The sequence below is a fragment of the Crotalus tigris genome, unplaced genomic scaffold, assembly GCF_016545835.1.
Source record: "Crotalus tigris isolate CLP2741 ecotype Arizona unplaced genomic scaffold, ASM1654583v1 scf7180000024434.1680833, whole genome shotgun sequence".
In the NCBI taxonomy this organism is placed as follows: domain Eukaryota; kingdom Metazoa; phylum Chordata; class Lepidosauria; order Squamata; family Viperidae; genus Crotalus; species Crotalus tigris.
Window position 1 is genome coordinate 679,665 of NW_024100602.1, and position 25,248 is coordinate 704,912.

The 25,248-nt window shown below is 37.8% G+C and overlaps 1 protein-coding gene across 1 annotated transcript; it reads left to right on the forward strand.

Annotated features, from left to right (window-relative positions):
- The first annotated feature begins 278 nt into the window (after positions 1-278).
- On the forward strand, positions 279-25,248 carry RRP12 (ribosomal RNA processing 12 homolog). The gene is made up of 34 exons (XM_039331110.1): positions 279-471; positions 822-1,048; positions 2,763-2,846; positions 3,293-3,369; positions 3,882-3,987; positions 4,340-4,456; positions 4,569-4,707; positions 5,303-5,430; positions 5,751-5,849; positions 5,933-6,024; positions 6,114-6,225; positions 6,429-6,529; positions 6,654-6,768; positions 7,381-7,523; positions 9,523-9,644; positions 10,250-10,314; positions 10,448-10,610; positions 10,828-10,982; positions 11,145-11,212; positions 11,666-11,759; positions 13,102-13,260; positions 13,383-13,463; positions 14,719-14,824; positions 16,347-16,454; positions 16,848-17,005; positions 17,338-17,429; positions 19,743-19,901; positions 20,054-20,226; positions 20,373-20,474; positions 21,271-21,317; positions 21,779-21,857; positions 22,233-22,300; positions 23,048-23,130; positions 23,353-25,248. Exons 1-34 carry the CDS (start codon positions 333-335, stop codon positions 23,453-23,455), a joined length of 3,864 nt encoding a protein of 1,287 aa, XP_039187044.1. The 5' UTR covers positions 279-332; the 3' UTR covers positions 23,456-25,248.

The window sequence follows — 25,248 nt, forward strand, 5'->3', positions numbered from 1 at the left end:
AGAATGCTGGCAAGAAAATTCTGGGATTTGAAGTCCACAGTGTTAAAATTGCTAAATTTTGAAAAACATTGATTTAATTTTACATGAACGTACAGGCCACAGCCATTTTGTAGGACCACAACGAATTATAAGCCAAGCCGGAAAAGAATAAGGAGGTCGGAGCTTTTTTGCCTTCTACTTTTCTAACTACCGGTAGATCGCAAAATGGAAGAATCGGAAATTGGTCTTCGGCACGGAAGTGGATAACCGGAACTACTTAAAATAGAGTAACGTAGGCTCGGCACGTGGTTTGGGTCTTTTGCTTTGGCGAGCCGTGGCGAGAACCGAGCGAAATGGGTCGTTCGGGCAAGTTGCGCTCTGGTACAGCCGGTAAACTTAAGCGTTGGCGTAAAGGGCACAGCAGCGATAGCAATCCGGAGGGACGACGTTACCGCCTGGCCGCCCGTGGTCGTCTACTCGCCCCCCGGTCAGGTACGTAAAGGAAAGCAGCAGCCGCAGGAGTCACGGAGGCGATGGCTTTAATTCTGTTGAAGTGGCTGATTCTTTTCGGCGGTAACAGCAGTTCCTTGAGCGTTAATCAGAAATAACTATTCCGCATAGTTCTATGAATTTTGAGCAAAAATAGATTAGTTAATTGCTGCATTCCTGTTCAAATGCTTACAAATACGTTACTTAATCTTGAATTAGGATATGGTTTTGAAAATCTGTGGTGTGTAAATTTCTATTTTGGGTCCCTTTAGGTAGCTTATTACGAATTTCTTTGGGTTAATTATTTGATAGTGATGCTTCTAGAATTAGCTCAATGTTTGCCCTTCTTACAGAAAACAGTAACCTGACTGTAGATGCCTTGAAACTACATAATGAACTGCAGTCATCAGGACCCGTGTCTAGAGAGAATGCAAAGCCTTTTGTGGTGGAAGATAAGAGTGAATCTGCTAAGACTCACAAATCATCTGCAACTTTCCTGAGTGGTTTGACTGACTGTACTAATCTCACCTTCAGCAGAGTGCAGCGTCTTTGGGAATCCAATTCTGCTGCCCATAAGGAGGTATGTGGCTGCCAACTCTTATGAAAACCAACAAATGTTGTGATTAACAAGATTTTAATTTTTTTCTACAAAAGATTGGACAACCATTTGTCTGAAATAATATAAGGTTTCCTGCCTGAGCAAGGGGTTGGATTAGAAGATCTTCAAAGTTCTTTCCATCTCTATTATTCTGTTCTGCAAAGAGCATAGAACATATAAAAGGGGAGTAGAATACGAGCAAAGAGCAAGCGGTCCTCTTAATGCTTGATAAGAGCTTAGATTCTCAATATCTTAACCGACTAATTTTGTGCAGAGTAGACATTCTATGTAAGTATTCTCAACAAAATAGAGAAATGTGTGAATTTGAAAATTCAAATACTTAATTAGATAATTGAAGTTATAGGGAAGATCACTATATTTCTAGATTGTCCCAGTGATTTCAGTTTTCCAGCCACTTCTCTCAGATGCAAACCTATTATCCTGTCTGCTGAAAAGATACTCTTCTGGTCAGCTCAGTAGTTGGAGAAACATACTACTATCCATGTTGCAGAGCTTATCGGGCAGCAATACATACATGTTGGTTTTGAAGTTCAGCAGTCTGAACTTCTTAAAAACTAGAATATCTGGAGGGATAATCCTAATTGATCTTGTAGCTGTTTATGGATAAGTAATACAATAGGGTGAGATGTTTGTAGTGGCACACTGAAATCTCATAAGAATATTCTTGGAAGAGCGTACAACATTCTTGATGCCTGACTTCTGTGAGACAGATACTATTGATGGGGGGGGGGGAAGGCACATATAACTCTTACGATGTCACAGAAAGATGTGTGTGGTGGGATGGGCATGAAATAATGAAAAGGGCAAGGAAAAGGATAGTTGGTGACAGGAGCAGGTGCAAAGATAATGAGGAAAAACCCAAGAAAAATTAGATTAGAGATACAACCAAAAGTTTTTAAGAGAATACTGGAGATAGTGAAGTGCAATAGTACTAGTAGACTGGAGCTGTTGAACCACCAAGACTTAACTGATAATGGATGGAATGGTTCGTTTGTTCTTTGCTGTTTGTTCATTGGTTATAATAACTGCCAAAGGTACTGTATATGATTAATATATCTTTCATTGGCCTCCAGAAATTGTATCCATCTACCATTCATTAAATGAATAGGTTATATTTATAGATTCTGCCTCTTCAATTCAGTCAGCCTAGTAAAGGATGTGATGGGTTTCTCTGAAACAGTTTATCCCCTGAGCCCTAATAGTTTTATTATGGAAATGGATGAAAACTTGTTGACCATCAAGCATTTGGGGTTGGAGATTTGTGTGACTTTAAACCATGTTTGGATAAAGTTTCACAGGCTGGGTTAATTTATTTTTGAACCTAATGTTTTAGATATATTTTAATAGGAGCTATCCAAAATCTATATTGATATGGATGGAGTATAAATTACAGAAAGAAATGTGTATTATATAATAGCCAAATATTTTCCACTCTTCTTTTATTCTCATGGAAGAAAAGAATAGGACAGAGGATTCCCAAGGTTTGAATTTTCTTTGATGTCTCATCTTTGATACCACTATCTGGATAATAAATGTTTCTTTGTTCACAGCAGTTGTAAGAGCTTGATGAATAGGATCAGTAAGATTTGTGTATAAATTGAGAAGTATAATATATCACAAGGTGTTTTAATTGAGTGAATAGAGTTTTTGACTCTTTAAGTTGGATTTCTTATAGATATGTGCAGTATTGGCTGCAGTCACAGAGGTAATCCGAACACAGGGTGGTACAGAAAGTGAGACCGAGTATTTTGGTGTCTTGGTAAGTATCAAAGGAAATATATCCAAATGTAAGTCCGGCAATTCCGAAACACTAAAATATACAGAGCAGTATGTTTACTAAAAACAGAATGATGAGAATCTAAAAATATCTGAAAAGCCAGGAATTCCCTCTTTATGTTACAAGTTTTCATTTTGCTCCCTTATATATTCTGTAGTCAGCTTATTTTTTTAAAAAGTACCCTTCCCTGTCCACATTTTGATTTCAGGGATTTTCATTGTGTACTATAAATGTCAGTGATCTGATCAGTGATCTGAAGCTGGAGAGCAAACATCTCCATGTTTTTGATTGCTGGATGAGGCAGGGAGAACCAGCAAGTATCAAAAAAAGTGTCTAGGTAGGCTAATGTAGAGATCAGTTTCTTTCAGGATAAAGTCCCATGCATCCATCTTTTCTCTGCTTTCCTGAGCTATGTTATGTCTCCTTAGATGACTACTCTGGAAGCTGTGGAATCTCCTGAATCCCTGGCTGCTGTTGCTTATCTGTTAAGTTTAGTGTTGAAGCGGTGAGTTCTAAGAACATGACAACCATTTTTGATGCAGTTTGGGGATGCACTTTAGGATAATTCAGAGAAGAAATTAAAAGGAATCAAGGAGGTCACTATAAAATGGTGTGCAACAAAGTTGGGGTTTTTTTGGACAAAGACTCAGCTGGGATGAAAAGAAGACATAATTTTCCTATGTGCTTGATCCTACTACAAATTAGAGTCTAGATCTTGCCAGAAGTCAATGATAGATATCCTTCTTTCTTAAGTTACTTAAAGGAAATATCTTAGACTTACATATATATTCTTTTTTATGTAAAACATTTTGAAATGATTAGTCATTTCTTCTGCTATGCTCCCTTATCGCTATAACTGTGTCCAGTTTGCTTCCTCCTTAAATTTGTTCTTGTAGTGGGTGGATGAGGGATGATTAAAATGCAGAATACCACAGTTTGGTTGTACAAGAATGAAATCACTGAATGCAAAAAGCAGTGGAATTCTTTGATTCCTCTCATATTCTGAATCCTCTCCAGTGTACCCAGCCCTGTGTTGATCAAAAAGTTCTCTGATACCTCCAAGGCTTTTATGGGAATTCTGGGATCACAAGCTTGTGGAGACTCTACTTTGGCTCTACGATGGGTAAGTACATCAAAGTAGCCATCTATGCATTATCTAAATATTAGGTGTGGGGTGCTCTTGTTAATAAAAGAATGCTTCCTGCAATGTTCTATATATTTTAAGAGAACAAATCTGTTAGAGGCCCTTTTGCTCAGCATTTTGAACTGTACTGTGAAGGAATGCTGGATTGAATTAAGGCTGCTATTGGGCTGAAAAGTACACGATTTTGCTTGATGCATGTTGTCAGGTACATTAAATTTAAACTGAACTCCTGGATCAGATGTTTTATAGACATGTCACGAAAGACGCTTCTTGATATCTAGTGTTTATAGGACAATGTCTCATTTCTCTCCTTATTTTATCTCTTTATCAGGTCCTTTCCTGTCTAGCTACATTGCTGCAAAGACAAAATCTGATAACATGGAATTACCCTGTGACAATGCAAGTTTTTCATGGTCTTCTCAGCTTCACTGTCCATGTCAAGCCCAAAGTGAGTTCATATATTTTATATGGTTCATGGTTCACAATTTTTGAAATTGTTAAGTTTCTGGCAAATTTCTAGCCCAGCCTGCAGCCTCTCCCATCTTGCTTGTCTCCTTTAGGTCCGCAAGGCTGCTCAGCATGGTGTTTGCTCTGTCCTCAGGGGTAGTGAGTTCCTGTTTGGAGATGGAGCTCCTTTACATCACCCAGCTGCAATTTCTACTGCTAAGTTCTGCATTCAACAAATTGAGAAATCTGGAGGTATCTAATTCATGTGATGAGAAGCTGTTCCATTTATCTTTGTTTGGCCCTAATTGTGATCCCTACCTTGTTCCCCTGAATTCCCCCTGGAACCATCTATTCTGGTTTCAAAAACAAAAACAACAACCCTTTAGTAGGAGAGCTGTGGCTATGATTCAGAAACTGGTTGAAAGGGCAAGAGGCAGGAGAATTGCAGGTATTCTGCAGTAGGACAACTCTGCAACCCATGCAGAACTGCTGGATAAGTTATCTGAAACTAGTCAATTCCTCTTTTTATCCTCTAAAGCAAATTTGCTGAAAGACCAGCTTCTTAGAAATATTTTCCCATTTTAATTTATGTCTAATCATCCTTTTTTGAAGAAGGATCACTTTAATTTCAACATTTCAAGTAAATACAATGCTTCTTCCTAAAAAATCTCATGTTGATTGTTTATTATAGGATTTTAATATTATATATTTATTCCACAACTTTGCACAATCCCAAGATGTTTGTAAAATTTAACTTGTAGAATGGAATGCAAACTTTGTAAGGAGCAATAATAAATGTGTTGTGTATTGAGAGAATAGTAGGACTAATTTTTGTTTGGCTCCCCAGGTGCTAAGGAGGCCACAACAACTTTGCATATGCTGACTCTGCTGCGTGATTTATTGCCTTGTTTTCCTGCTCCAGCTGTCAAATCTTGCTGTGAAACCTTGCTTCGAGTTATGACCCTCAGCCATGTAGTAAGTGTTCCTCCTCTTTGAAGGTTGATTTTGTGCTGCCTTGTCTTTTGAATGCAATATAGCCACAACTGTGTAAGCTAGTTGGAGGATCAGAGAGCTTCAGTGGGAATGAACAACAAAGATGGATGATCTCTATCTACTCTCTTTAAGTACCTTGCTCAGCCTAGTTGCAAACCCAAATGCCTCTTTCGTCGTAAATGGAGGGGTTGCATCATACTTGATGTCCTAGTTACAGGATGGGAAAAGAGGAAAAGCAAGAGCAATTATTTTTCTATTAAGTTTAATTGTTATTTATTTTTCTTTTCCCCGTCACTGCCCAGCTAGTGACAGCATGTGCTATGAAAGCTTTTCATAGTCTCTTTGCTGCCCAGTCATCTCCAGTGTGTCTGCCAGCTGAACTTAATGCCCAGATTATCATGGTAAGTAGTGCAGAGATTGGGTGAAAGTTGCCTAGCCAGCCTTGGCTGTTCAAGTAACACTTTCTGTTGTTCTGCACCACCAGGCTCTTTATGACTATGTACCCAGTGAGAATGACTTGCAGCCTCTGTTGGCCTGGCTGGCTGTCATGGAACGGGCACATGTTAACCTAGCAAAGTAAGAGTGAGATAATAATGGGGCAGATTTGTGTGGGGACTGGGAAATGCTATTCAGATAGTCAGAAATAACTTTTCTTTGGATTTTAGGCTGCAGTGGGATCTGTGCTGGGCTCATCTTCCTCGTCTCTTCAGCGTAGCTATGAACTGTTTCCTTTCTCCTCACAGCCAGGTGGTGGATGCTGCTGCCCAAACCCTAATGGTATTACATTGCCCTTACTTCTAGATGTAGAGTGCAAAGCTGGCAGGAACTATATTTTAGTAACTTTTGTTAATGTAAGAATTGTGGGGCATTTCTATGTGCAGTTTTGTGATGAAGAACTTCCTGCATAGCCATTGCTGGCTTATGTGGTCTTGCTCTGTAGAGAACGTGGGCTGATGCAGATGTGAATTTGTATGATTCAGGTTTTGCTCAATGAATGTGTGGCCCCTCAAGTGACAGAACTAGGACTTGTTTCATCCGCAACTCCATCTGGATCTGCTGCTCAGATTTGCAAGATGTTCAGGTATATGAAATAGCTTGCTTGGTTGCAGCAGTTTAACAACCTGTTTGTTGTTACATTGTTATTATGTTTATTACAAACAGAATGTTGAGATTCTTTTTGATTTGCCAATGGGGGTTCTTTTCAGAGCAGTGGAAGAAGGTCTGACATACCAGTACCATGCAGCTTGGGCCTCGGTGTTGCAAGTGCTGAAGGTTTTCTTTGAAGCATGTGGGCAGCAGTGTCATCCTATAATGCAAAAGGTAAAGGAATGCTGTGGGTCATTAACATTTATGGCACATGAGACAAGCAGGGCATTCCCAAGTATCCAGATTAAGAAAAAAATCTGTAGAGAGTAACGCCTTCGGATTATTGGTTGCTGTTATCTGGATTTAAGAACCTAGGTAAGGAGACAAAATGTGAGTTTATACAATTAGTATTGGAAGGTTAGTGATTTGAACCAGTACAGGGGAGATTTTTTAGAATGATTTTCCCCCAGTGTGGAAATGAAGGCGTTGCAGTTGGAATTTCTGCAGGCACCCAGTTGAAAGAATTGAGCGCCTACAGAGCCAGGCACAATTCATATTTTCCAGGGGAGAAGACTCTAACAAATGAGACAGTGTATGAATAAACAGGCTTTGGACTTCTCTTTTTAATCTTTTGTTCTTAATTTTGTTAAACGTGTCCTAAATTTACACTATTTTATTGTGCTCCTTTTTTCAAAAGAAAAAAAAAGATTTATCTTTGGGAGTTGTATTGCTGAAATTCAGCCAAGAGACTCTAAAACCCATAGGTTGCCAGCTGTGCTTAGAGGATATGAAAAACGGTGATGCTCTTTTTCTATGTGATCCTTTCTTATTTCTCTTTTGCTGCAGTGTCTACAGTCCCTAGCTGACCTGCGTAGCTCCTCGCACTTTCCCCACACTGTGTTGCTTGATCAGACTCTGGGAGCCGCAGTGGCCACTATGGGCCCTGAAATGGTGCTGGAGGCTGTTCCCCTAGATATTGATGGCACAGAGTGAGTACAGTTTCCATCTTTGTATTTGCAAGGCCAGTGTGTGTGAAGTTTCTATATTATTCTGTCTTCTGAACTAATTTCAGTATACAGTACATCTGAAGCAGAGTCCCAAAAACATTTTTTTAAACCAGTATGCCCCTAACTTTTAAGTTACAGAGGAAGGAACAATATGACTTGTAATTTCATTGATTTTTCAAAGATTCTGAAATCCAGTTGCTTCTTCAAAGCAATGCCCCCATTTACCCTTATTCGTTTACCCTTATTCATAGAGGGTTTTCTTTGCAGTTGCACAAGGCATTAAGGGAGCATCTGCTGTTTAATATAGGCATAAACCAGAGCCTGCCAATTACTTCATCAAAAATCAAAATTAATGAATTCAGCAAAGAAAAAAAACATCGCTTTCATATTATTTTAGCTATCATTTTTATCTGGTTTGTAAGTTTTGATTGTGCTTTTAGTTGCTTTTAAGGACTCTAGCAGTGAAAAAGAGAAATATGCATTGAAATAAATACATAGGTTGAAGGGACAAATAAGAAACAAGTGTATTTTTATAAATTAATAAATAATTTAATAAATAATTTACAAATTTATTTGTAAAGTGTTTTTTTTGGTTTTGTATAGTTGTTTTGATTTCCTTAACAATTTGTATATTCTATGATGACTAATTTTTATAAGGAATGTCAGAAATTATCCTTTCTAGACTGAGATTTCTGATCCATTTATAGTAGTTTAATATTATTGGCATGGACTGGCAGCAATTTTCAGGCAAGAGTTTTTTCAAACATGCACAATAGAACTTTTACGTGCTAAACACATCTTTAACACTGAGCTGTGGCCATAAACTGTAGCTTATTCCTTTATCAGTTGATTTTTATACAGTTACTTTGATATTGCTGGGCATGTAACTGGGACAAAAATGTGACTCTCAGAATAAGCATCTGTGTTATGTTTTATGTGGCATTTTTGAAATCCTACCATCATACAAAGCAAAGATAGGCGAAATAGACCTGTTAGGCATGCAACCCTGACACTCGCCATGTTTCATGCTCCACAACTTAATCTTTTTATTATTAATTTAAGCTTAATAAAACAGGGTGCCAATCACTAGAGGTATTTGAGGGGTCATTGGATTGAGGATTCTTCTTGTGGTTTGAGTACATGACTCTGGATTTGAAAGAGCTCCCTGCTGACCCATGACGTTTGCATCTCAATAGCTGAAATCTGCATTGGTGGAGGGAGAAGAAGCCCAAGTTCTTTGCATGCGGACTTCTGTTACCAAAATTCAAGCAGCTGCAGAGGTCAAAATCCCTCTCTCCCCTCTTTTGAGAAGTTCTCTGCAGAGGTGGGAAGGATTTGAAGCTATGTGTGTGCTTGGATTTCTTTCTCATTCATTCATTCATTCATAAAATTCATAGCCTCCGCCATCTTACCTCAAGGTAACTCTGGGCAGCTTACAATCATAAATCTGAAATCTCAGATCCATTTTGGACATCTGAAATCCAAGCATGCATGGAGCCCAAAATGCATCTCTCCCTATTTCCTTTGCCCTTTTCTTGGTCTGCCTCCCTGTCGGAGGGTATTTGTGTGGGGAGGATCTCAGGTCCACACTGAGCTGAGATTTCCTCTTGGCAGGTAGTCCTTTCACTTCATTTCCTTAACAACCCAGGAGATCGCTTAATGACCACAACCAGAAGTGCCAAGATTGCAGTCATTGAATGAAGGGGTCATGTGGGCATTTTGCTTAACAGCCTCTTCACCATTGACTACTGTTCTCCTCCCAATTTTGGTCATAAGTTGAGGACTATCTGTATGCTCAAGAGAAACTAGGAAGCCATATGACAAGAATGCTACATTGTCCCTTTAAATTCTATGGTTCTGTGTGACATTTTTGTGGCTAGAAACAGAAAGTATTGAGAAAAGTATATTAGCACATAAATCAGGCATACTCACTGGTGACATTTCCTGATGCCTTTTAATTGTACCATTATATTATCTACAGGGAGACACTGGATTTTCCTCGCAGTTGGCTCCTTCCTGTGCTCCGAGACCACATCCAAAGTGCACCACTTGCTTTCTTCTCCAGTCATTTCCTGCCACTTGCTGCTTCTTTAAAAAACAGAGGTAATTAGATATCCAGTTAGGATAAGCTATAATACTTGCAAGTAAACCTAAGTTTTGGACATCAAAAACCATGTGACAAAATAAACCTGGAGAATCCATCACCTTTACAATTGAGGTTTCCAAAAATAAAACCTAGTCTCTTAAGTTGATTTTTTTTTCTAGGAGATTACAATTTGGACTACTTGGTATATATAATTTTATAAAAATCAAGGTTTAAAATTGTAGGTTAATTACATTTTTTTCTCTTTATACATTGTGAAAAGTTTTGGAAGGTATTCAATAAGCAAATTACTGATTACCAACCAAATGTAAACAAATATGTGTCAAATATCTCATGATAATTTCCTTATCCTTGTGATATTGCATTAGTATGTATATTTCAGATACTTTGCAGACACAATGGTGTCAGTTATTTTTTCAGATGCAAGGATGGAGGTTTATGCTATGGTGTGTTGCTGAATTCCAGCAATGCCAGCTATTATAGTCATGAACAATGAAAAAACTGGGAGATAGAATTCAGTAGCATCTGAAGAGTCATCTGTTCCTCATTCCTATCCCTGTGCCTCTTAAAACACAATTACGAATAGATCTCTCTCTTTTTGCAGCCACAGAGCTTGCCCAGGCAGGTCAGGATTTAGAAGCTAAGATCTACAATACACTCCAGTGGCAAGTGAGGAATTTTGCTTGTTGGTTGGTTTCTTTTTTTCAATATAAAGCATATTGGTATAAAGCATATTACGATTTTGACATAGGAAATACCAGTGAAGGTAAAAGGTGTTCACTTTGCCTTTTTTGTCTTTCAGATCTGGACCTTGCTACCTAGTTTCTGCAGCCATGCTACAGATGTGGTACTCTCATTCAAAGGACTGGCACGCACTCTAGGCACGGCCATTAACGACTGTTCTGAACTGCAGCAGATAGTGTGCCAAGCTTTGCGCAGGCTAATTAATAAGGGCTGCCGAACAGGTAAATATAACTTGTTAATTGCCATATTGGCAACTTCTTCACCACATTTCCATTTGTTCCTAGACTTAGGAAATAAAGGATTATGATGTAATCTTCCCTAGATTTGTCTGAGGATGAAGCTTTTATGGTGGAAAGGCCTGGCAAGAGTCCTGCTTAAACTGTCTGAAATTCCTTGCACTCACAGTAACTCTTTCTTCATCCCATTTTCTGCTTCCAGAGCCTGAGCGTGCTGAGGTTGGGCGCTTTGCAAAGAACTTTCTGCCCATCATGTTCAATGTATACAGCCAAGAGGGTGATGATAGTGAGAGCTCAGTGCACCGGCGCTCTTTGTTGGACACCATCCGAGCCTACTTGACAGTTACTGAAGCAGGGGTGAGTAGCAGTCTTTGAAAAAAAAAAATCACCATTTGCTGGAGTACTAAAATAGGACGATGCCTGAAGCTAAACTGATTTTGGGATTTATGGTGGTATGTGCTACTGGTCCTGGAAAAACATCCTTCTATATGGAGTTTTTTCTTCTATCTTTCACGGCAGCTGGTGAATTCCTTCCTGGAGAAAGCTTGTGAGAAACTGATCAGTTCTGATAGTTCAGAATTCACTAGGTAAAGTTTATTTATTTATTTATTAGATTTGTGTGCCATCCATCTTGTCTAGATGTAAAGTTACCAGAGCGATAGGCTTTATCTTATGGTGTTTTCTTCTACACTTCAAGTGGGTATGCTCAGCATTTATCTTCTATTTGCTGCAGAAGATAGGACATACATCTCAGTTATGTATATCAATCTGTGAGACATCCAGACATCTTTTATTTTTGGTCCTGTTATCTTCTGTCAAAATTAGGGGGATTTTGTCCCATTCCCTTAGATAAGGTGGGAAGGAAACAAGGAGTAAAATAAATTTCAGGGTGAGCCACATAGTCTTTCCATTGCTAATTCTAGTTTAGACCTGGTAGCTTTATGCCATTATAAGAAGAGTTAGTCTTCTATTCTGAAAGAGTTCAAATTCATGAAGATTATTAGGATTGTGTTCCTCTAACTGTGTCCTTCTTGCTGCAGGCTTTCCATTTTAGATCTTGTGGTTGCTATGGCTCCCTATGCTGATGAGTCATCTCTGCATGCTCTGTATGGCAGCATCTACTCCTCCCTGCAAGTGAGTTACTGTTCAGCTGTTGGGTTCTGTGTTGTGACACTTCACAGTGTGACCCTCCTGCTTTTGATCAATGGGGCTATCACATTGAAGGAAGAGCTCTAGATAACACATTTCATTCATTTTTTGAAGAAACTGCAATTAAAACTTTGTTTGGCAGGTGCAAACAGTGGTATGAATTTATCCATGGTAGTAGGCACAATCCTATCATCTAGCATTTTGTTGGTCTAAGATGCACTGCTGTCCTTTTCAGTTAAAAAACTAAGAGGCATGACTACATGTAATCCTTTTTTCATGGGGCTAGTGAAAAAAATGTTTTATTAACTGAGGGAGCCATACATTTTTAAATTTTGTACTGATAGGAAAAATTATTTGAACTGTTGCTTTTTTTGGAAAGATCCATATAATATGTGGGTTTTTTTTTATTTAAACATCCTCTCAGCAACTTGAAATTGCTCATTTATAAGCATTTTCCACATAGCTTAGACCAGGCCAAGCCAGCATAGCAATGGCCACTTATTTGATTGTTGGGGAGTGTAGCTATTTCTTGAATTTATTTGTTTTGTATGCTGCTAAATCCTTCAAGATTCCAGAGACCTTATAAGAATAGATAATATATACTGAACAATTTATATCCAAAGTAATAGCTTGAGAACACCTCACTCACACCAAACAATAAAATACAAGCTAAATAAACTAAAAGCATTAAAATGCCCAAAATTCAGAGATCTTCCAAGATAAAGATTGCATTATTTTTGGCAATTGGGTGTCCCCTGGGCAACAATGTTATCACCAGTAAATCCTTTCAACCCAGAAACCCCTTACGGTTAGCTCTGTAAGTGCTTCTGACACAAAAACAGGTCAGTTTTCAGAAGGCCATTGCCAAAGAGGCCACTGGCCCTTCTACAAGGAGGCATGGTAGAGGTAAGATGATTGAACAGTTACATTTTGGGGTCTTGGCCCTCTTACCTCATGAAAATGAGGCACCACTTGGAGTTTCTCTCAGGGCTTGTCTCAGTCGAGTCTGGTTGGAGTCTTGGCACTAAATCTTGTAGGCCTTCATAAGCCAAAAGTAGCAGTTTGCACCCGAAACCTAGTGGCTACTCTGTAACCTTACAAAATAGGTGTAATATTCTCAAAGTAAGAAGCGCCAGCCAATAAGCAGATCACTGATTGTGAACCAACTGCACTTTCCAGGTGGTCTTTAGAAGTAGTGCCCAAAATACAACGGGTGGTGGTGGTGGATATGGTGTCTTCCCTTTTAAGCTTATGAGGATTGAGTCCCTGTGCTTTTATGTATGCAAATTATATATTTTGAATAATCTATTTGATCTGATTATCCTAGAATAAAGATCATAGAATACAGAAAAAAGTTTATCGGGTGCTAGAGGAAGTGTGTGCCTCTGACCGACCTGCGTGTCAAAATTTTGTTCAAAGTCATTTGGAGGAACTGAAGAGTGCTCTGTTGGACTCCCTAACCAGGGCAACCTCACCTGCCAAGAGAGTAAGGAAAAATCTTTTTACCATCCAAAGTAGATAAGATGCAAACCATGATGAATATCAAAGAATGATGTCTGGGAATGCTGAGTATATTTCCATATCACTTTTTTTTCTTGTTGTTATTAGCCCCGTCTGAAGTGCCTCTTCCATGTTATCAAACAACTGACAGTGGAACATGAAGATTTTGTCACAGCCCTGGTGCCAGAGGTGAGAGAGCGTAGCCCTGAAGAAACTGGAAATTTGAGTATAGAATTATGTGGTCAGGAGATGGTGAAAAATTAAGTGCATGGAATTAAATATTATTTTATTCATTCATAAAATGTCAGATCTGCTTTTTGTTATAAAACCATCCCTGACCTTTGGCCATAATATATAAGTAAGTTTAAAACAACTTCAAATTTGAAATGCAACAATTTCACAATAAAACATCTCTGAAAATATTATAAAATTATTTAAATAGAATAGAATAGAATAGAATAGAATAGAATAGAATAGAATAGAATAGAATAGAATAGAATAGAATAGAATAGAATTCTTTATTGACCAATTATAATTAGGCACACAAGAAATTTGTCTCCGGTGCAAAAGCTCTCAGTGTACATGCAAAGCAACTGAGTAACAATAATCATAATAATGATACCAATAAGGTATTAAAGAAGATGGGAAGGATAATAATAATAATATAACTGTACAACATAGGTAATGTACTTAAAACATAAAACAGCAGTAAAAAAAATCAGAAGGTGCAATATAAATTTGGATGAATCAAGTTGACTATGAAAACTTGTAAGGCTCTTAGCAAACTTGTAAAAGAGGGAAAAGAAACTGTATCATCACCTTTTCTTCTACATTGCTTTCTCTTTATTGCAAACTTTAGGTCTTTCTTTAAGAAGGGTTGTACTTCTCCTCAGCACTCTCGTAATGGAGTTAGCACCAGAATATCCTGGAGTGTGTTACTGCTACCATTTGCAGGGGTTATGCAAATTAAAGATAGCAACTTTATCCTTTACAGTGGGAAGAGTAGCTCCCTTCATTCAGTGTTCAGTCTGACTATTTTGCAGTAAACATTGCTGAGGAGTTAATAGATCCATCTTTAAGCTTAAATAACATTTCAGCAATAATTAAAAATATTTTCTCAGTAATTAGTCAATATTAGTAAGATAGGAGTATGGAATTGTAAATTCCTCAAAGTTAAGAAAATTGCCTATAGTACTGAAAAAATTTATAGCCACCTAGTTGAGTCTTTCTTAAAAAACAATTACCGCGGTAAGACATTTCTAAATTAGCTTAATTTTGTTACTGTTATTGTAATTGTAAGCTTTAGAATAATGGTTAGAATTCTAGACTCTTAGTTTTTCTTCCCTCTCTCCTTAAATGGATGATAACTGATGCAGGTATTAAAATCAGATTGGATGCAATAGGTAGATGATCAAACTATTGACCATAACTTTGCTCTCTCCAGATTATCCTTTGCACCAAAGAAGTCTCTGTGGGGGCCCGCAAAAATGCTTACAATCTGTTGGTAGAAATTGGTCACACTTTTATACGCTTTGGTCTCACTCCAAATGGTGAGTCCCAGTTTGCTTATGTGGGTGTTTGCATGCAAAGGGTGTTTCTTTTTATCATTCTTTGCCAAGCTTGCTCTACTCTGTCTCCTTTCTCATTTAGACCACTTTGCATCCCTTTTCATCTTGAGTACTTCATGTTTCTCAGTTTTACTACTGAACGTCTCCCTATTGCTAGTCTGTACTGAAGGTCCTCAACTTACAACTATTTGTTTAATGACCATTCGAAATTACAACAGTACTGAAAAAAGTGACTTTTGACTGTTTTTCATGCTTAGGACAATTGCAGCATCTCCATAGTCACGTGATCAAAATTTGGATGTTTGGCAACTGGCATGTACTTATGACGGTTGAATGTCTCAGGATTATCTTGAAGGTCCCTTTTGTGACCTTCTGACAAGCAAAATCAATGGGGGTTCACTTAATAACCAGGTTACTAACTTAACAAGTGTAGTGATTCACTTAACAACTGTAGCAAGAAAGATAATAAAATAGGGTACCTGTCTTGCTTAACAGTGGAAATTTTGGGCTCAGTTGTGGTCTACCTATATAATAAACTGTTCCTCCTTAAATCATAATGCAGTGTTTTTCTTTAATTTTAGTTTTTGTGAATCACTCCTTCAACAAGCCCTGCTTAAAACAAGTCTGGTCTAGTATAATGTTTGAATATGTTTAATGTTCCCAGTTAAACACAGGATTGCAGAATTCTAAAATGTTGATTAATTTTTGCAAATTAATTAATCCAGGTATATCTGGTTATTTTGCATAATGTTGTTTAGCTATCATAGCTTTCCCTATACTTGCATATATAGAAAGTTGAAAGCCAAAATAGGGATGTGCCAAATGGAAAGGTCCAGCAATAGCATGTCTTTTTTTTTCTTCTGAATCAATCTAAGAATTTCCAAGTTGTTAAAAAAAAGAGTTATGGGACAAACCAATCTCTGTAGAGATCTGAATTCCAACCTAAGAAGTATTTCATCCTTTTTCTGCAACCCCGGTCTCCATTGGCATAATCTGCTCATTTCCTAGATTTTCCTCACATCCTTAGGGACATCAGATTGCATGTCTGAGATTATATATTCATGACTAAAACTCTCCACTCATCATCTCAGCCTCATATGTGCATTATTTCCCATCATTTCCCCTATATTGCCTGTCTCCTGCATTCTCATCTTACAATGCTGCCTTTCATTAGATCAGATCATGAACCGCCCACCTTAGTGGCTCCTCAGATTCATCCTACGTAGAGACATTAGGAACTTTGTCATATTTTAAAAATATAAAATATAAGTAATTGCTCCATGATTGAACCTATGACTGTTATCATTTAGAGGTGGATGAATGCTGATATCCCAAGATACTTGCTTTGAGACTTGAGTTTTAACATTGTCTCCATAGTTTTTTTTCCCCCTATACAAATTTCTGTTCAATTATTTGTGTTCTTGTGAGGCTTTTCATTAATCTTGTTATAAGTTGTGTTCTTGATATATAACTACAATACAAACTCTTGCATGTGTCGTTTCAGAGGGAATACAGCGTTATCTCCTCCTGATCTATGCAGGCTTAACTGGCTCTGTCACTATGATCAGCTGCACTGTGCTTGCTCTTACCCGTCTACTATATGAGTTCAAAGGTGAGAAAATAGAGACCGACAACTGGTTTGACTAACAGTTTATACCAGCAACAGTTCAGAACAGAACATCTTCCTAATACTGGCAACTGCTTTAAGATAAAAATACTAATTGATGTTTGAGGCTGCTTTTGAACTGAGCTGGGTTGAACATTTGTTCAGATAGAGCTAAGATGGTGTTTCTGGTATACTGACTGTCTTGAACAACGAACTGTAAACCTGAAGTTTCCCAGCACAATACCTGCTGTTGGCACTATAAGTCATAGTAGATTGCTACTTAGCTGCAGAATTACTTGTGCCTGGTAGTAACTCGAAGGATGCTGTTGTTTTCCTAAGACTTGAAGAGAATCTGAAGAATTGAAGTTGATACTTCTAATACAATCCATTTTATTGCAGAACATATTGGGTCAGATGCCCTCGAGCAGCTGGTGAAACATGTTTGCCTCATGATAGGCTCACGTACTCGGGATGTTGTCAAATCAGCTCTAGGATTCATTAAAGTGACAGTCCTGCTCTTGGACACAACATTGTTGGGTCGGCACTTGGAAACTATGGTGAGAATGAGGAAGTACATTGAGGGATCAGCACCTTGGGAATAAAGATAGCATATCTAGTTTGCATAACTAAAAAAAGAGGAATATGGAAATGTATTTGAATTCTTAGAACCTGCCATAAGTCATTCTCAGTTTCTTGGTGTCAGTTAAAGTCCATTAATTCAACTTTAATCCAGTTCTTTGTGGTATTCTTTCCTTCCTATTGCAATTGGGAAGTAGCAAGATACCAGTCCAAGGTGTCAATATATGTCAGAGCAGATTGACAGGAATGGCTTATGAGAAAGTGAGGTGTAGAGAGTGGCCAAACTTTAAAACTTTGTGTTTTTCTACAGTTAGAAGCCATTGGACGATTGACAGATGACATGAGGCGCCACTTTCGTATGAAGTTGCGAAATCTCCTTTCCAAATTGATCCGGAAATTTGGGTTAGTGCTGAAGTTAAAGAGGGAAGGGGCTAATATTTTGGTGATCAGAGAGATGAAAATCCGCCTCATTACATTCTAGAAATATAACTCACCCAGAGCCTTGCTATCTTGATTGGCTGGACTTGAGATAGCCCATTTTAGATACAGGAGTATGTGTATAAATAAACACACATACACAAATAGAAGTTTGCAGTGGAAAATGAGGCACTGAGGTTTGCAGGTATTACATGGGGATCTGCTCATTTTTGTCTAGCATTCCTCCTTCCACTGAAAGTGCTTTTTAATCTAATCCCAGATAAGAAAATAACTCTCTATGGTCCTTTCCATTCTTACCACTTTATGCAGAGAGACAGGAAATATTCAGAGGATGTTTCCCCACAAGTTTTTTTGTTTTTGCTCTTGTGGATTCCCTGATAAAAGCCTGTGAGGCTGTATTTTTTACCCTGTGAGGCTGTATTTTTTCCTAGTTATAGTCACCATTCTTTCATAGCATTAATGAAGGATGCTAACAGATTATTTGAAAAGGGAGCATGTCTTTGAACAAAGCCTTTCTCTCTCTCTCCCTCTCCCTTTTCCCACTCTTCCCCCTCTTCTCCCTCTCTCCCTCTCCCTCTATTTTCAATTATCCCCATGGGTAGCTTGATACTAGTAATTTAAATTAAAAAAAATAAATATTTATAATTAGCTTTATATTATAATTCTTATATTGTGCTGAGAATAATACTTATAAGAGGTGACCAGGCTGAGCCCAAGGGAGGGGTCAAATGCATCATAAGTCATGAGTCCCTGCATGTCCGCAAGAGATCTAAGTCCAGCACACATTGAATGCCTTCTTAATTTCCGCTCATTTTCCTTGACCGTTAGTAGCTCAGATTTTTGTAGAGAACTTAAGCTTCTAATAAATCTTTATACTAATTTGAACTGCCTGAATCTTCTGATTTCCCAATGCTTGACACACTTATGATATTAAACTAAACCAGTGGTTCTCAACCTTTTTAATGCCGCGACCCCCAACCGGTCGTAAGTCGACTACTCAACCGGTCGTAAGTCAAGGACTATTCAACTGGTGCAGCACCGTTTGCAGAATGGGACTTTTGGCGGGCTCAGCAGGGCAGAGAAAGCCTGGACAATTCCTATTGGCTTTTGAAAGCCAATAGAATTAGACTCTATTCAAGAGAGTCTATTCTATTGGCTTTCAAAAGCCAACAGAATAAAAGGGAATAGCACAGCTAAGGAAAAGGGGGAAAAAATAGCGGACTGCGTTGTTTGGCGACCCCCGTGAAATGGTCATTCGACCCCAAATGGGGTCCCGACCCACAGGTTGAGAACCACTGAACTAGACCCTGAAATATTACTGAAGAGTTGCTGCTTGGCATTATCAAAGTCATGCTTTTTTTATAGCAAAGATCACATAGATTTTTAAAAGCCCAGGTGTAGTAGTAGTAGTAGTAGTAGTAGTAGTAGTAGTAGTAGTAGTAGTAGTAATAATAATAATAATAATAATAATAATAATAATAATAATAATAATAATAAAGTTGGAAGGGACCTTGGAGGTCATCTGGTCCAACCCCCTGCTCAGGCAGGAAACCCTATATCATTTCAGACAAATGGCCATCCAGTCTCTTCTTAAAAACTTCCAGTGTTGGAGCATTTACCACTTCTGGAGGCAGGTTGTTCCACTGGTTAGGATCAGTCAGTATAACAAGATTTGTAATTAGTCAAGTACAGTATGTCCTTTGAAGCTGGATTTTCCTTTATAAATTCTAGACTTGCAGATTATATCACTTATAAGATACGGACGAACCTTTATGATTAATTCTTTGGTAAACATTTCCTAAATATCATTTATAAATCAGAGAAAAGATAAGAAAGTACGGTAAAATTAAATTATCCACATTCTTAGCATTTATGCCTAATATGTTTACAAAAATCCAGTGCATGGTGATTAATTTATTGCTTGTTGTATAACTCAGTTATGATATTCAGACAAATAGAACCACAAGAATTCTTTCATCTCAGTCACTTTGTCTCCCTTCATGTTCAGAGAGTTAAGGGAAAGAGAAGCAACCATGTTGGTGGAAGCCTGCTTTTAATTGGTATTTTTAACCTGTTTTTGTAGAAATCAGTTTACTTTCAGTCTCTTTTTGACCAGTATTTGCACAGTTGAAAGGTTGTGTAATTTGGCTGAAAATGTAACAGCTTTTACAAGCTAAATGAGACTACATGGATATTTGACTAAATTCCATTATTGGGAGTGAAGTTTATGAAAGAAGTTGATTTCTATGATTTTGGATTATTATTTTCACTTCCTAGGTTTGAGCCCTTGCAGGCTCTGCTTCCTGAATCATATCACAAAGTACTGCTTAATATTCGTAAGGCAGAATCAAGACACCGCAAGAGACAAGCTGTGAAAAGAACTGCAGCCACTTCTGCAGAAGAAGAAAAAACATTAGCACCATCTAAGGGAGACAGGTACGGATGAGGTGCACGCTCAGAATCTTGATGTCATACTAGAATAGAGATTAAGAATATTTTTAAGACTGGTTCCTAGTGCTTTGGAACCTGAAATGATCTATGGACTCTCCATAAATAAGCTTGTGTGGTTTCTATGCCCTTGGTTGTAGCATTGAGAATGTCTTGGCAGACTCAGATTCTGATCTAGAAGACGAGACCGGCAAACAAAAAGGAAGAACGAGTAGGAAAGTGGAAAGGCAACAAAACCAAGCTTGGCTTAAGGAGGGAGAAAGTGATGAACCCCTCAACTTCTTGGATCCAAATGTGGCACACAGGGTGTTAGGTAAGAGGAATTTTGAAGATGGCCCATTTTAAGTTCATAGTATTTACTACTTTAATTTGATGGGGAAGATAGATAGATCAGTATGCCTAGGGTGGAGGGCCAGATATGTTTTTTTCATAAGCCTTTTGTGCTGTTTTGTCATGTAGCTACCAGGCCAGGCACTGCCCAAACTGGAAAAGTTAAACATGATTTCAAATTATCAGCTGATGGTCGCTTAATCATATGTGAAGAGGAAGAAGAACCTACAGGTACAAACATTCAGCGGTTGATTAAATGCACATCAAATAACTATCCAATGATCATTCCATAACTCCAGTTTCCTTTCTCAATTGATTACAGAAATAACAAAAGCTGTTTAAACAGAATGAGTTATACAAGGAAGCATTTTAGATTTATATATCTAGAATTTCTGTAATGTGATATTGTGGAGCTTATGGAATATAGAACCCAATAGTTTCTCAGTACAGAATTGAGATTATTTTTAATGCAGGCATTAAAAAAAAAAACCGTGGAAAGTGCAGAGAAAAGTAATAAAGATGATAAAGAGTCTGGAGGCTAAATTTTATAACCTCCAGTTACGGAGCTAGGTACAGGATATCTAGCCTATTGAAGAGAAAGATTAGGGGACACAGGATAGCTGTCTTCCAGTACTTTAGAGTCTGTCACAAAGAAGAGGGGATTCAGTTATTTTCTAGGACATCAGAAGGCAGGACAAGAAATAATTTGTGGAAGATTGTTAAAAGAGAGATCCAGCCTAGAAATAAAGATTTTTTTTTCTGACAGAGCAATTAATCAATGGATGATCCTGGGGTTGTGGGTGCTCCATCACTGGAAATTTTCAAAAATAGATCAAACAATCATTTGACTAGGATGATATAAGGCTCCTGCCTTGAGCAGGAGATTGGACTAGAAGACATCCAAGATCGCTTCCAGCCCTTCTGCTCTTTCTCTTATCTATAAGTTTTATGAAAAGGATTTGGCCTAAAAAAAACTATGGTACACATTTTATGCTGTCTCTGATCTATGTTATGCTGTCTACCACAGGATTGAATGAGGAGTCAGCCGAGTTAATGCAGGAAGTTGGAATCAATGTAAGTGAAGAAGGGGAGGAAAAAGAATTGTTGGCATTCTCTTTAAATATTAAGAAGTCTTTATACCAATACTATGTAATTTGTTTAAGAGTTGAGGTTGAATGGCAAGTTGGGGACCATCTGAATCAACTCAAAGAACTAAATTTGATTTCATTAAAATTAAATGACATTGAAATGATCTTTGCAGACACATATTTTCCCCTTATGTTACATTCCTGGTAAATTTGGCGACATCTGTGGTAGATGTCAGGGCTGAATGCAAATGTGGTTTCACAAGTTGTGTGTCTCTACTTTGCCTTAGGGTTGTGATGGCTGGATCTCGGACATTTGGAGAGAATTACAATTGACTTATCAGATAGATTCCCTATTTCCATTAAATAATGTAGGAAAGAAGAAGGCACAGAAAAGAAGATGGTTGATCTTATCAAGTGTTGCTTTGATGTATGACATCTGTCTTGCAGAAGAAGACTCGAAAACGTCGATTTCGGGAAAAGGCAGATGATGAAGGGCTTACTGCTGATACACAGCCACAGTACAAAGGTTGGGATGCTCTTTGGGGGCTGTTATGGAATGAGCCACCACTGCATGGATTCTGGTCTATTTTGACATGGGGGGGGGGGGAATGAAATAGTTACTTAGAAATAAGACCTTGATTAAAATCAGTTGTGTGTTGTACATCTATATGATAATCCATTGAAAGAATCTCAGTGGAACCTCCTCTGCTTCCATTCTAATCTTGATGCATTCAGTCAATCATGTTGATACATAAATTATTATGTAATTGTGTTTGGAGACCCATGTTAAGTAAGCTGCATTTCATGAAAGAATATGCCTTTTAATAAAATGTTAGTTAAAAAAGGTCACAAACTCTGCATGAAAACTTATAGGTAGAATTTGTTTGTTTATTCTTTATAGCGGGGGGCAAAGGAATTCATCGGCCTGTTAGCAAGAATGCAGCACCTGGGGCAGAATACAAAGCAAAGGTAAAATCATAAGGTGATTGATTAAGGCCCAAATCTGATGTAGGTATAAGAAGTTACTTGTTTTCCTATCGTAGAATCATGTGTTATAATCTTGTCAATTGAAGCATGGATTTATGATATCCTCAGATGGTTTGTAACAGAAATGGAAAAGTCTATATCTTTGGGGACATACTGTATTCTTTGGGCACAATTTAAAACAGTAGGGAATTCCACCTTAGGAACTGAGTTTTAAGATCCTCATTTATGACTTTTCCTGCACACTCTTTCCCACCAACTCCTCTATGTTGTTGAAGCAGCTTCCAAAGTTTCTTCTTCAACAATTCCTCAAAGCTCTCATAACTTTTTAGCAACCTTTGCTAAGTGGAGGGTAGGAAAGAAAATAGACCCAAGGCCTAAGAAGTGACAGTCCATACTTCTTGCACACTTTCTAGGGAGGTTGAGACGAGTAGATTAGACAGAAAAAAAAATCATATCCTGCATCTAGAATCAATTCATTTTCCATTTCTGTTATTATATATATATTGGTAAAAACAGGATTATCTTGATAATCCAATATAATAGCATTATATTGGGAAAAAAAATTATTTCCTTTTTAAAAAGTTCTATGTTCAGAGCAAGTAACTGACATCTTAAATATCAAGTCTTTTGGAAAGCTAGTGGAGGAATGGATTTGGGGACTTAGGGCTATTACCATGTACTTTTGCTAGATTGCCTATCACTGAGCTTAGATTCTATTGTTTCTTACAGAAAGGCAAAGGTGACATCAAGAAAAAGGGTGGGCTCGATCCTTATGCATACATCCCACTGAACAGAGCAAACCTAAACCGGAGGTAAGAGTAGTGAAGAAGAGTGTAAAAGGTTGCTAGAAACCTAGCAACCAGTGATAACCTCCAGATTCAGAAAAACCCAAAACTCTATATGGCTCACTATAATGCATATATTTTATCTTCAAATACATAAATTCCTTTTTTACTCCCTTAAACATTTATCTGATCAAATGTAGGCAAAACTGATTAGCCTCAGTACTGATTATCATCTGTTCTCTCTGGTAGGAAAAAAGCCAAACTTCAAGGACACTACACGAATCTGATGAAGGGAGCTCAGCGAGGTGCCCAAGCAGGCAAGAGACTCTTCAAAAAGCAGGCCCATACCTGAAGGAGAAAAGGCCATTCAGAATTTACCCGGAAAGCAGTCCCTTTATGTCATTGGGCTGTGGATCTTGTTGCTGCTATTCCACAGTCTGAGTTAATTCTTAAAAAATGGAATTTGCTCGTTATTCCTGCATATTGGCTATACATATTATTTTCAGCAAAAAAAGTAGTAAAAAAATCTATACATCCTCCCTTTTGTTATTTATGGATCCTTGTAATAGGGGTTTTCTTGCCAGTTGTTACTCTGGTTCCTTCCACAGCTATGAGCAGTGTGAGCAAATCTAGAAATTTGGGTAAGAGACTGATTATTGCTTCCCAATGAACACCTGAGCAATTCATAGTATAATAAATTCTGTTTCTTCAGTATAATATAGCCACTGGTTCTGTGAAACCTGCTTTTCTGTCTATTGCCTTTCTCTATTTGAAGCAACTTGTTTATTTGGTAATGACTAGAAATTCTCCAAGAAGTCTAGATTTATTTGGTAGTAGGTAAGAACAAATGATTCATAGTAATAAAAACAAAAGAAAGGATTTATTATTTCCAAGGAGAACTTAGAACGGTGAATAATGATCTTAGCTTCTGAATAATAGTTCTATTGGTACTTCTATTGCTACTATCAGACAAGACTAGACTAATTGGAAAACTCTGATCATAGCCCCAGATCTGAGACTCTGTCATATGGAAAAGATAAGTTCTACAACCAAATGTGTGATTTAGGTTTTGCACTCATTTTCTGATTTGTTCTATGCAAAAATAATAAAATAACCCTGCCTTCTAAACATGAAAACAGTGACCAGTGGCAATAATTCTATTCTATTATATTGAAAAAAAAGGAAATGTAAAATTCCATTATTGATTCTCCATTTTCATCTAAGGCATTGAGGATGACTTTGAAACTGTTCAGTGGCAGATTTAGACTTTTCCAGCTATTTCGCTGATCTAAGCTACCTTCTTGGAGATACGAGACCTAGAATAGAAAATACGCCAGTAGTCAACCACAGTCTATTTTGGTTGCACTATTGCAAGTCACAAGAATCAGAGTCTAGAAATTCTCCCAACCAGAGACAAATGCTACATTGGATGTAAAACCTTATTTCTCCCGAGAAAAGCACACCTTAGATATAGGATGGTGCTTTCAAAGTATGCTGGGCATTGTTTTGGATACTATTAATGACGCATGAAGTAATTTTCTCATTACTTCCTCCTAGTGGCTATGTTTCACTGCTGCGGTATCAAGGAGAGGAATTTAATACTTTCACCCCTAATTTTTTACCAAAATCTCTGGTTAGTCTCTGATACGTGTATGTCCACAGATAGCTGTTAGCCACACAGGAAGGTAGAGACTTCTGTGTTGAGCCTATATATTTTTCCTCTGTATTGAACTACAGAAGAACTATGGTTCTGGATCAAAACTATAATACTGTATAAAAGGGGCAGACTTACAATAGCCCTCTAGTTTTTGGGAACAATAAAGAGGTTAAAAGATATCTCCACTCAAGAGGAAGGATTTCTGCAGGTGTTTGAGGGTGCTTGGAATTATTTGAACAACTGCTTCTAATTCACTCCCTGCTTGCTATGGAAACCTTACGTTCTTTGGGAGGATATTCTTTGTTGGAGTACATCAACTTGGTTAAAAAGCTTAATATAAAACTGAATAACAGCTTGCATGGCAGCTGTGCACTTGTTATTTTCAGATTGAGTTAGTTGGCACTGACTTCACAGGGAGGAGGCCACTGAAAGGTGGAATAACAAAGAGGTTGCCTGTTTTCAGAGAAAATAAAGTAAAAAGGACCTAA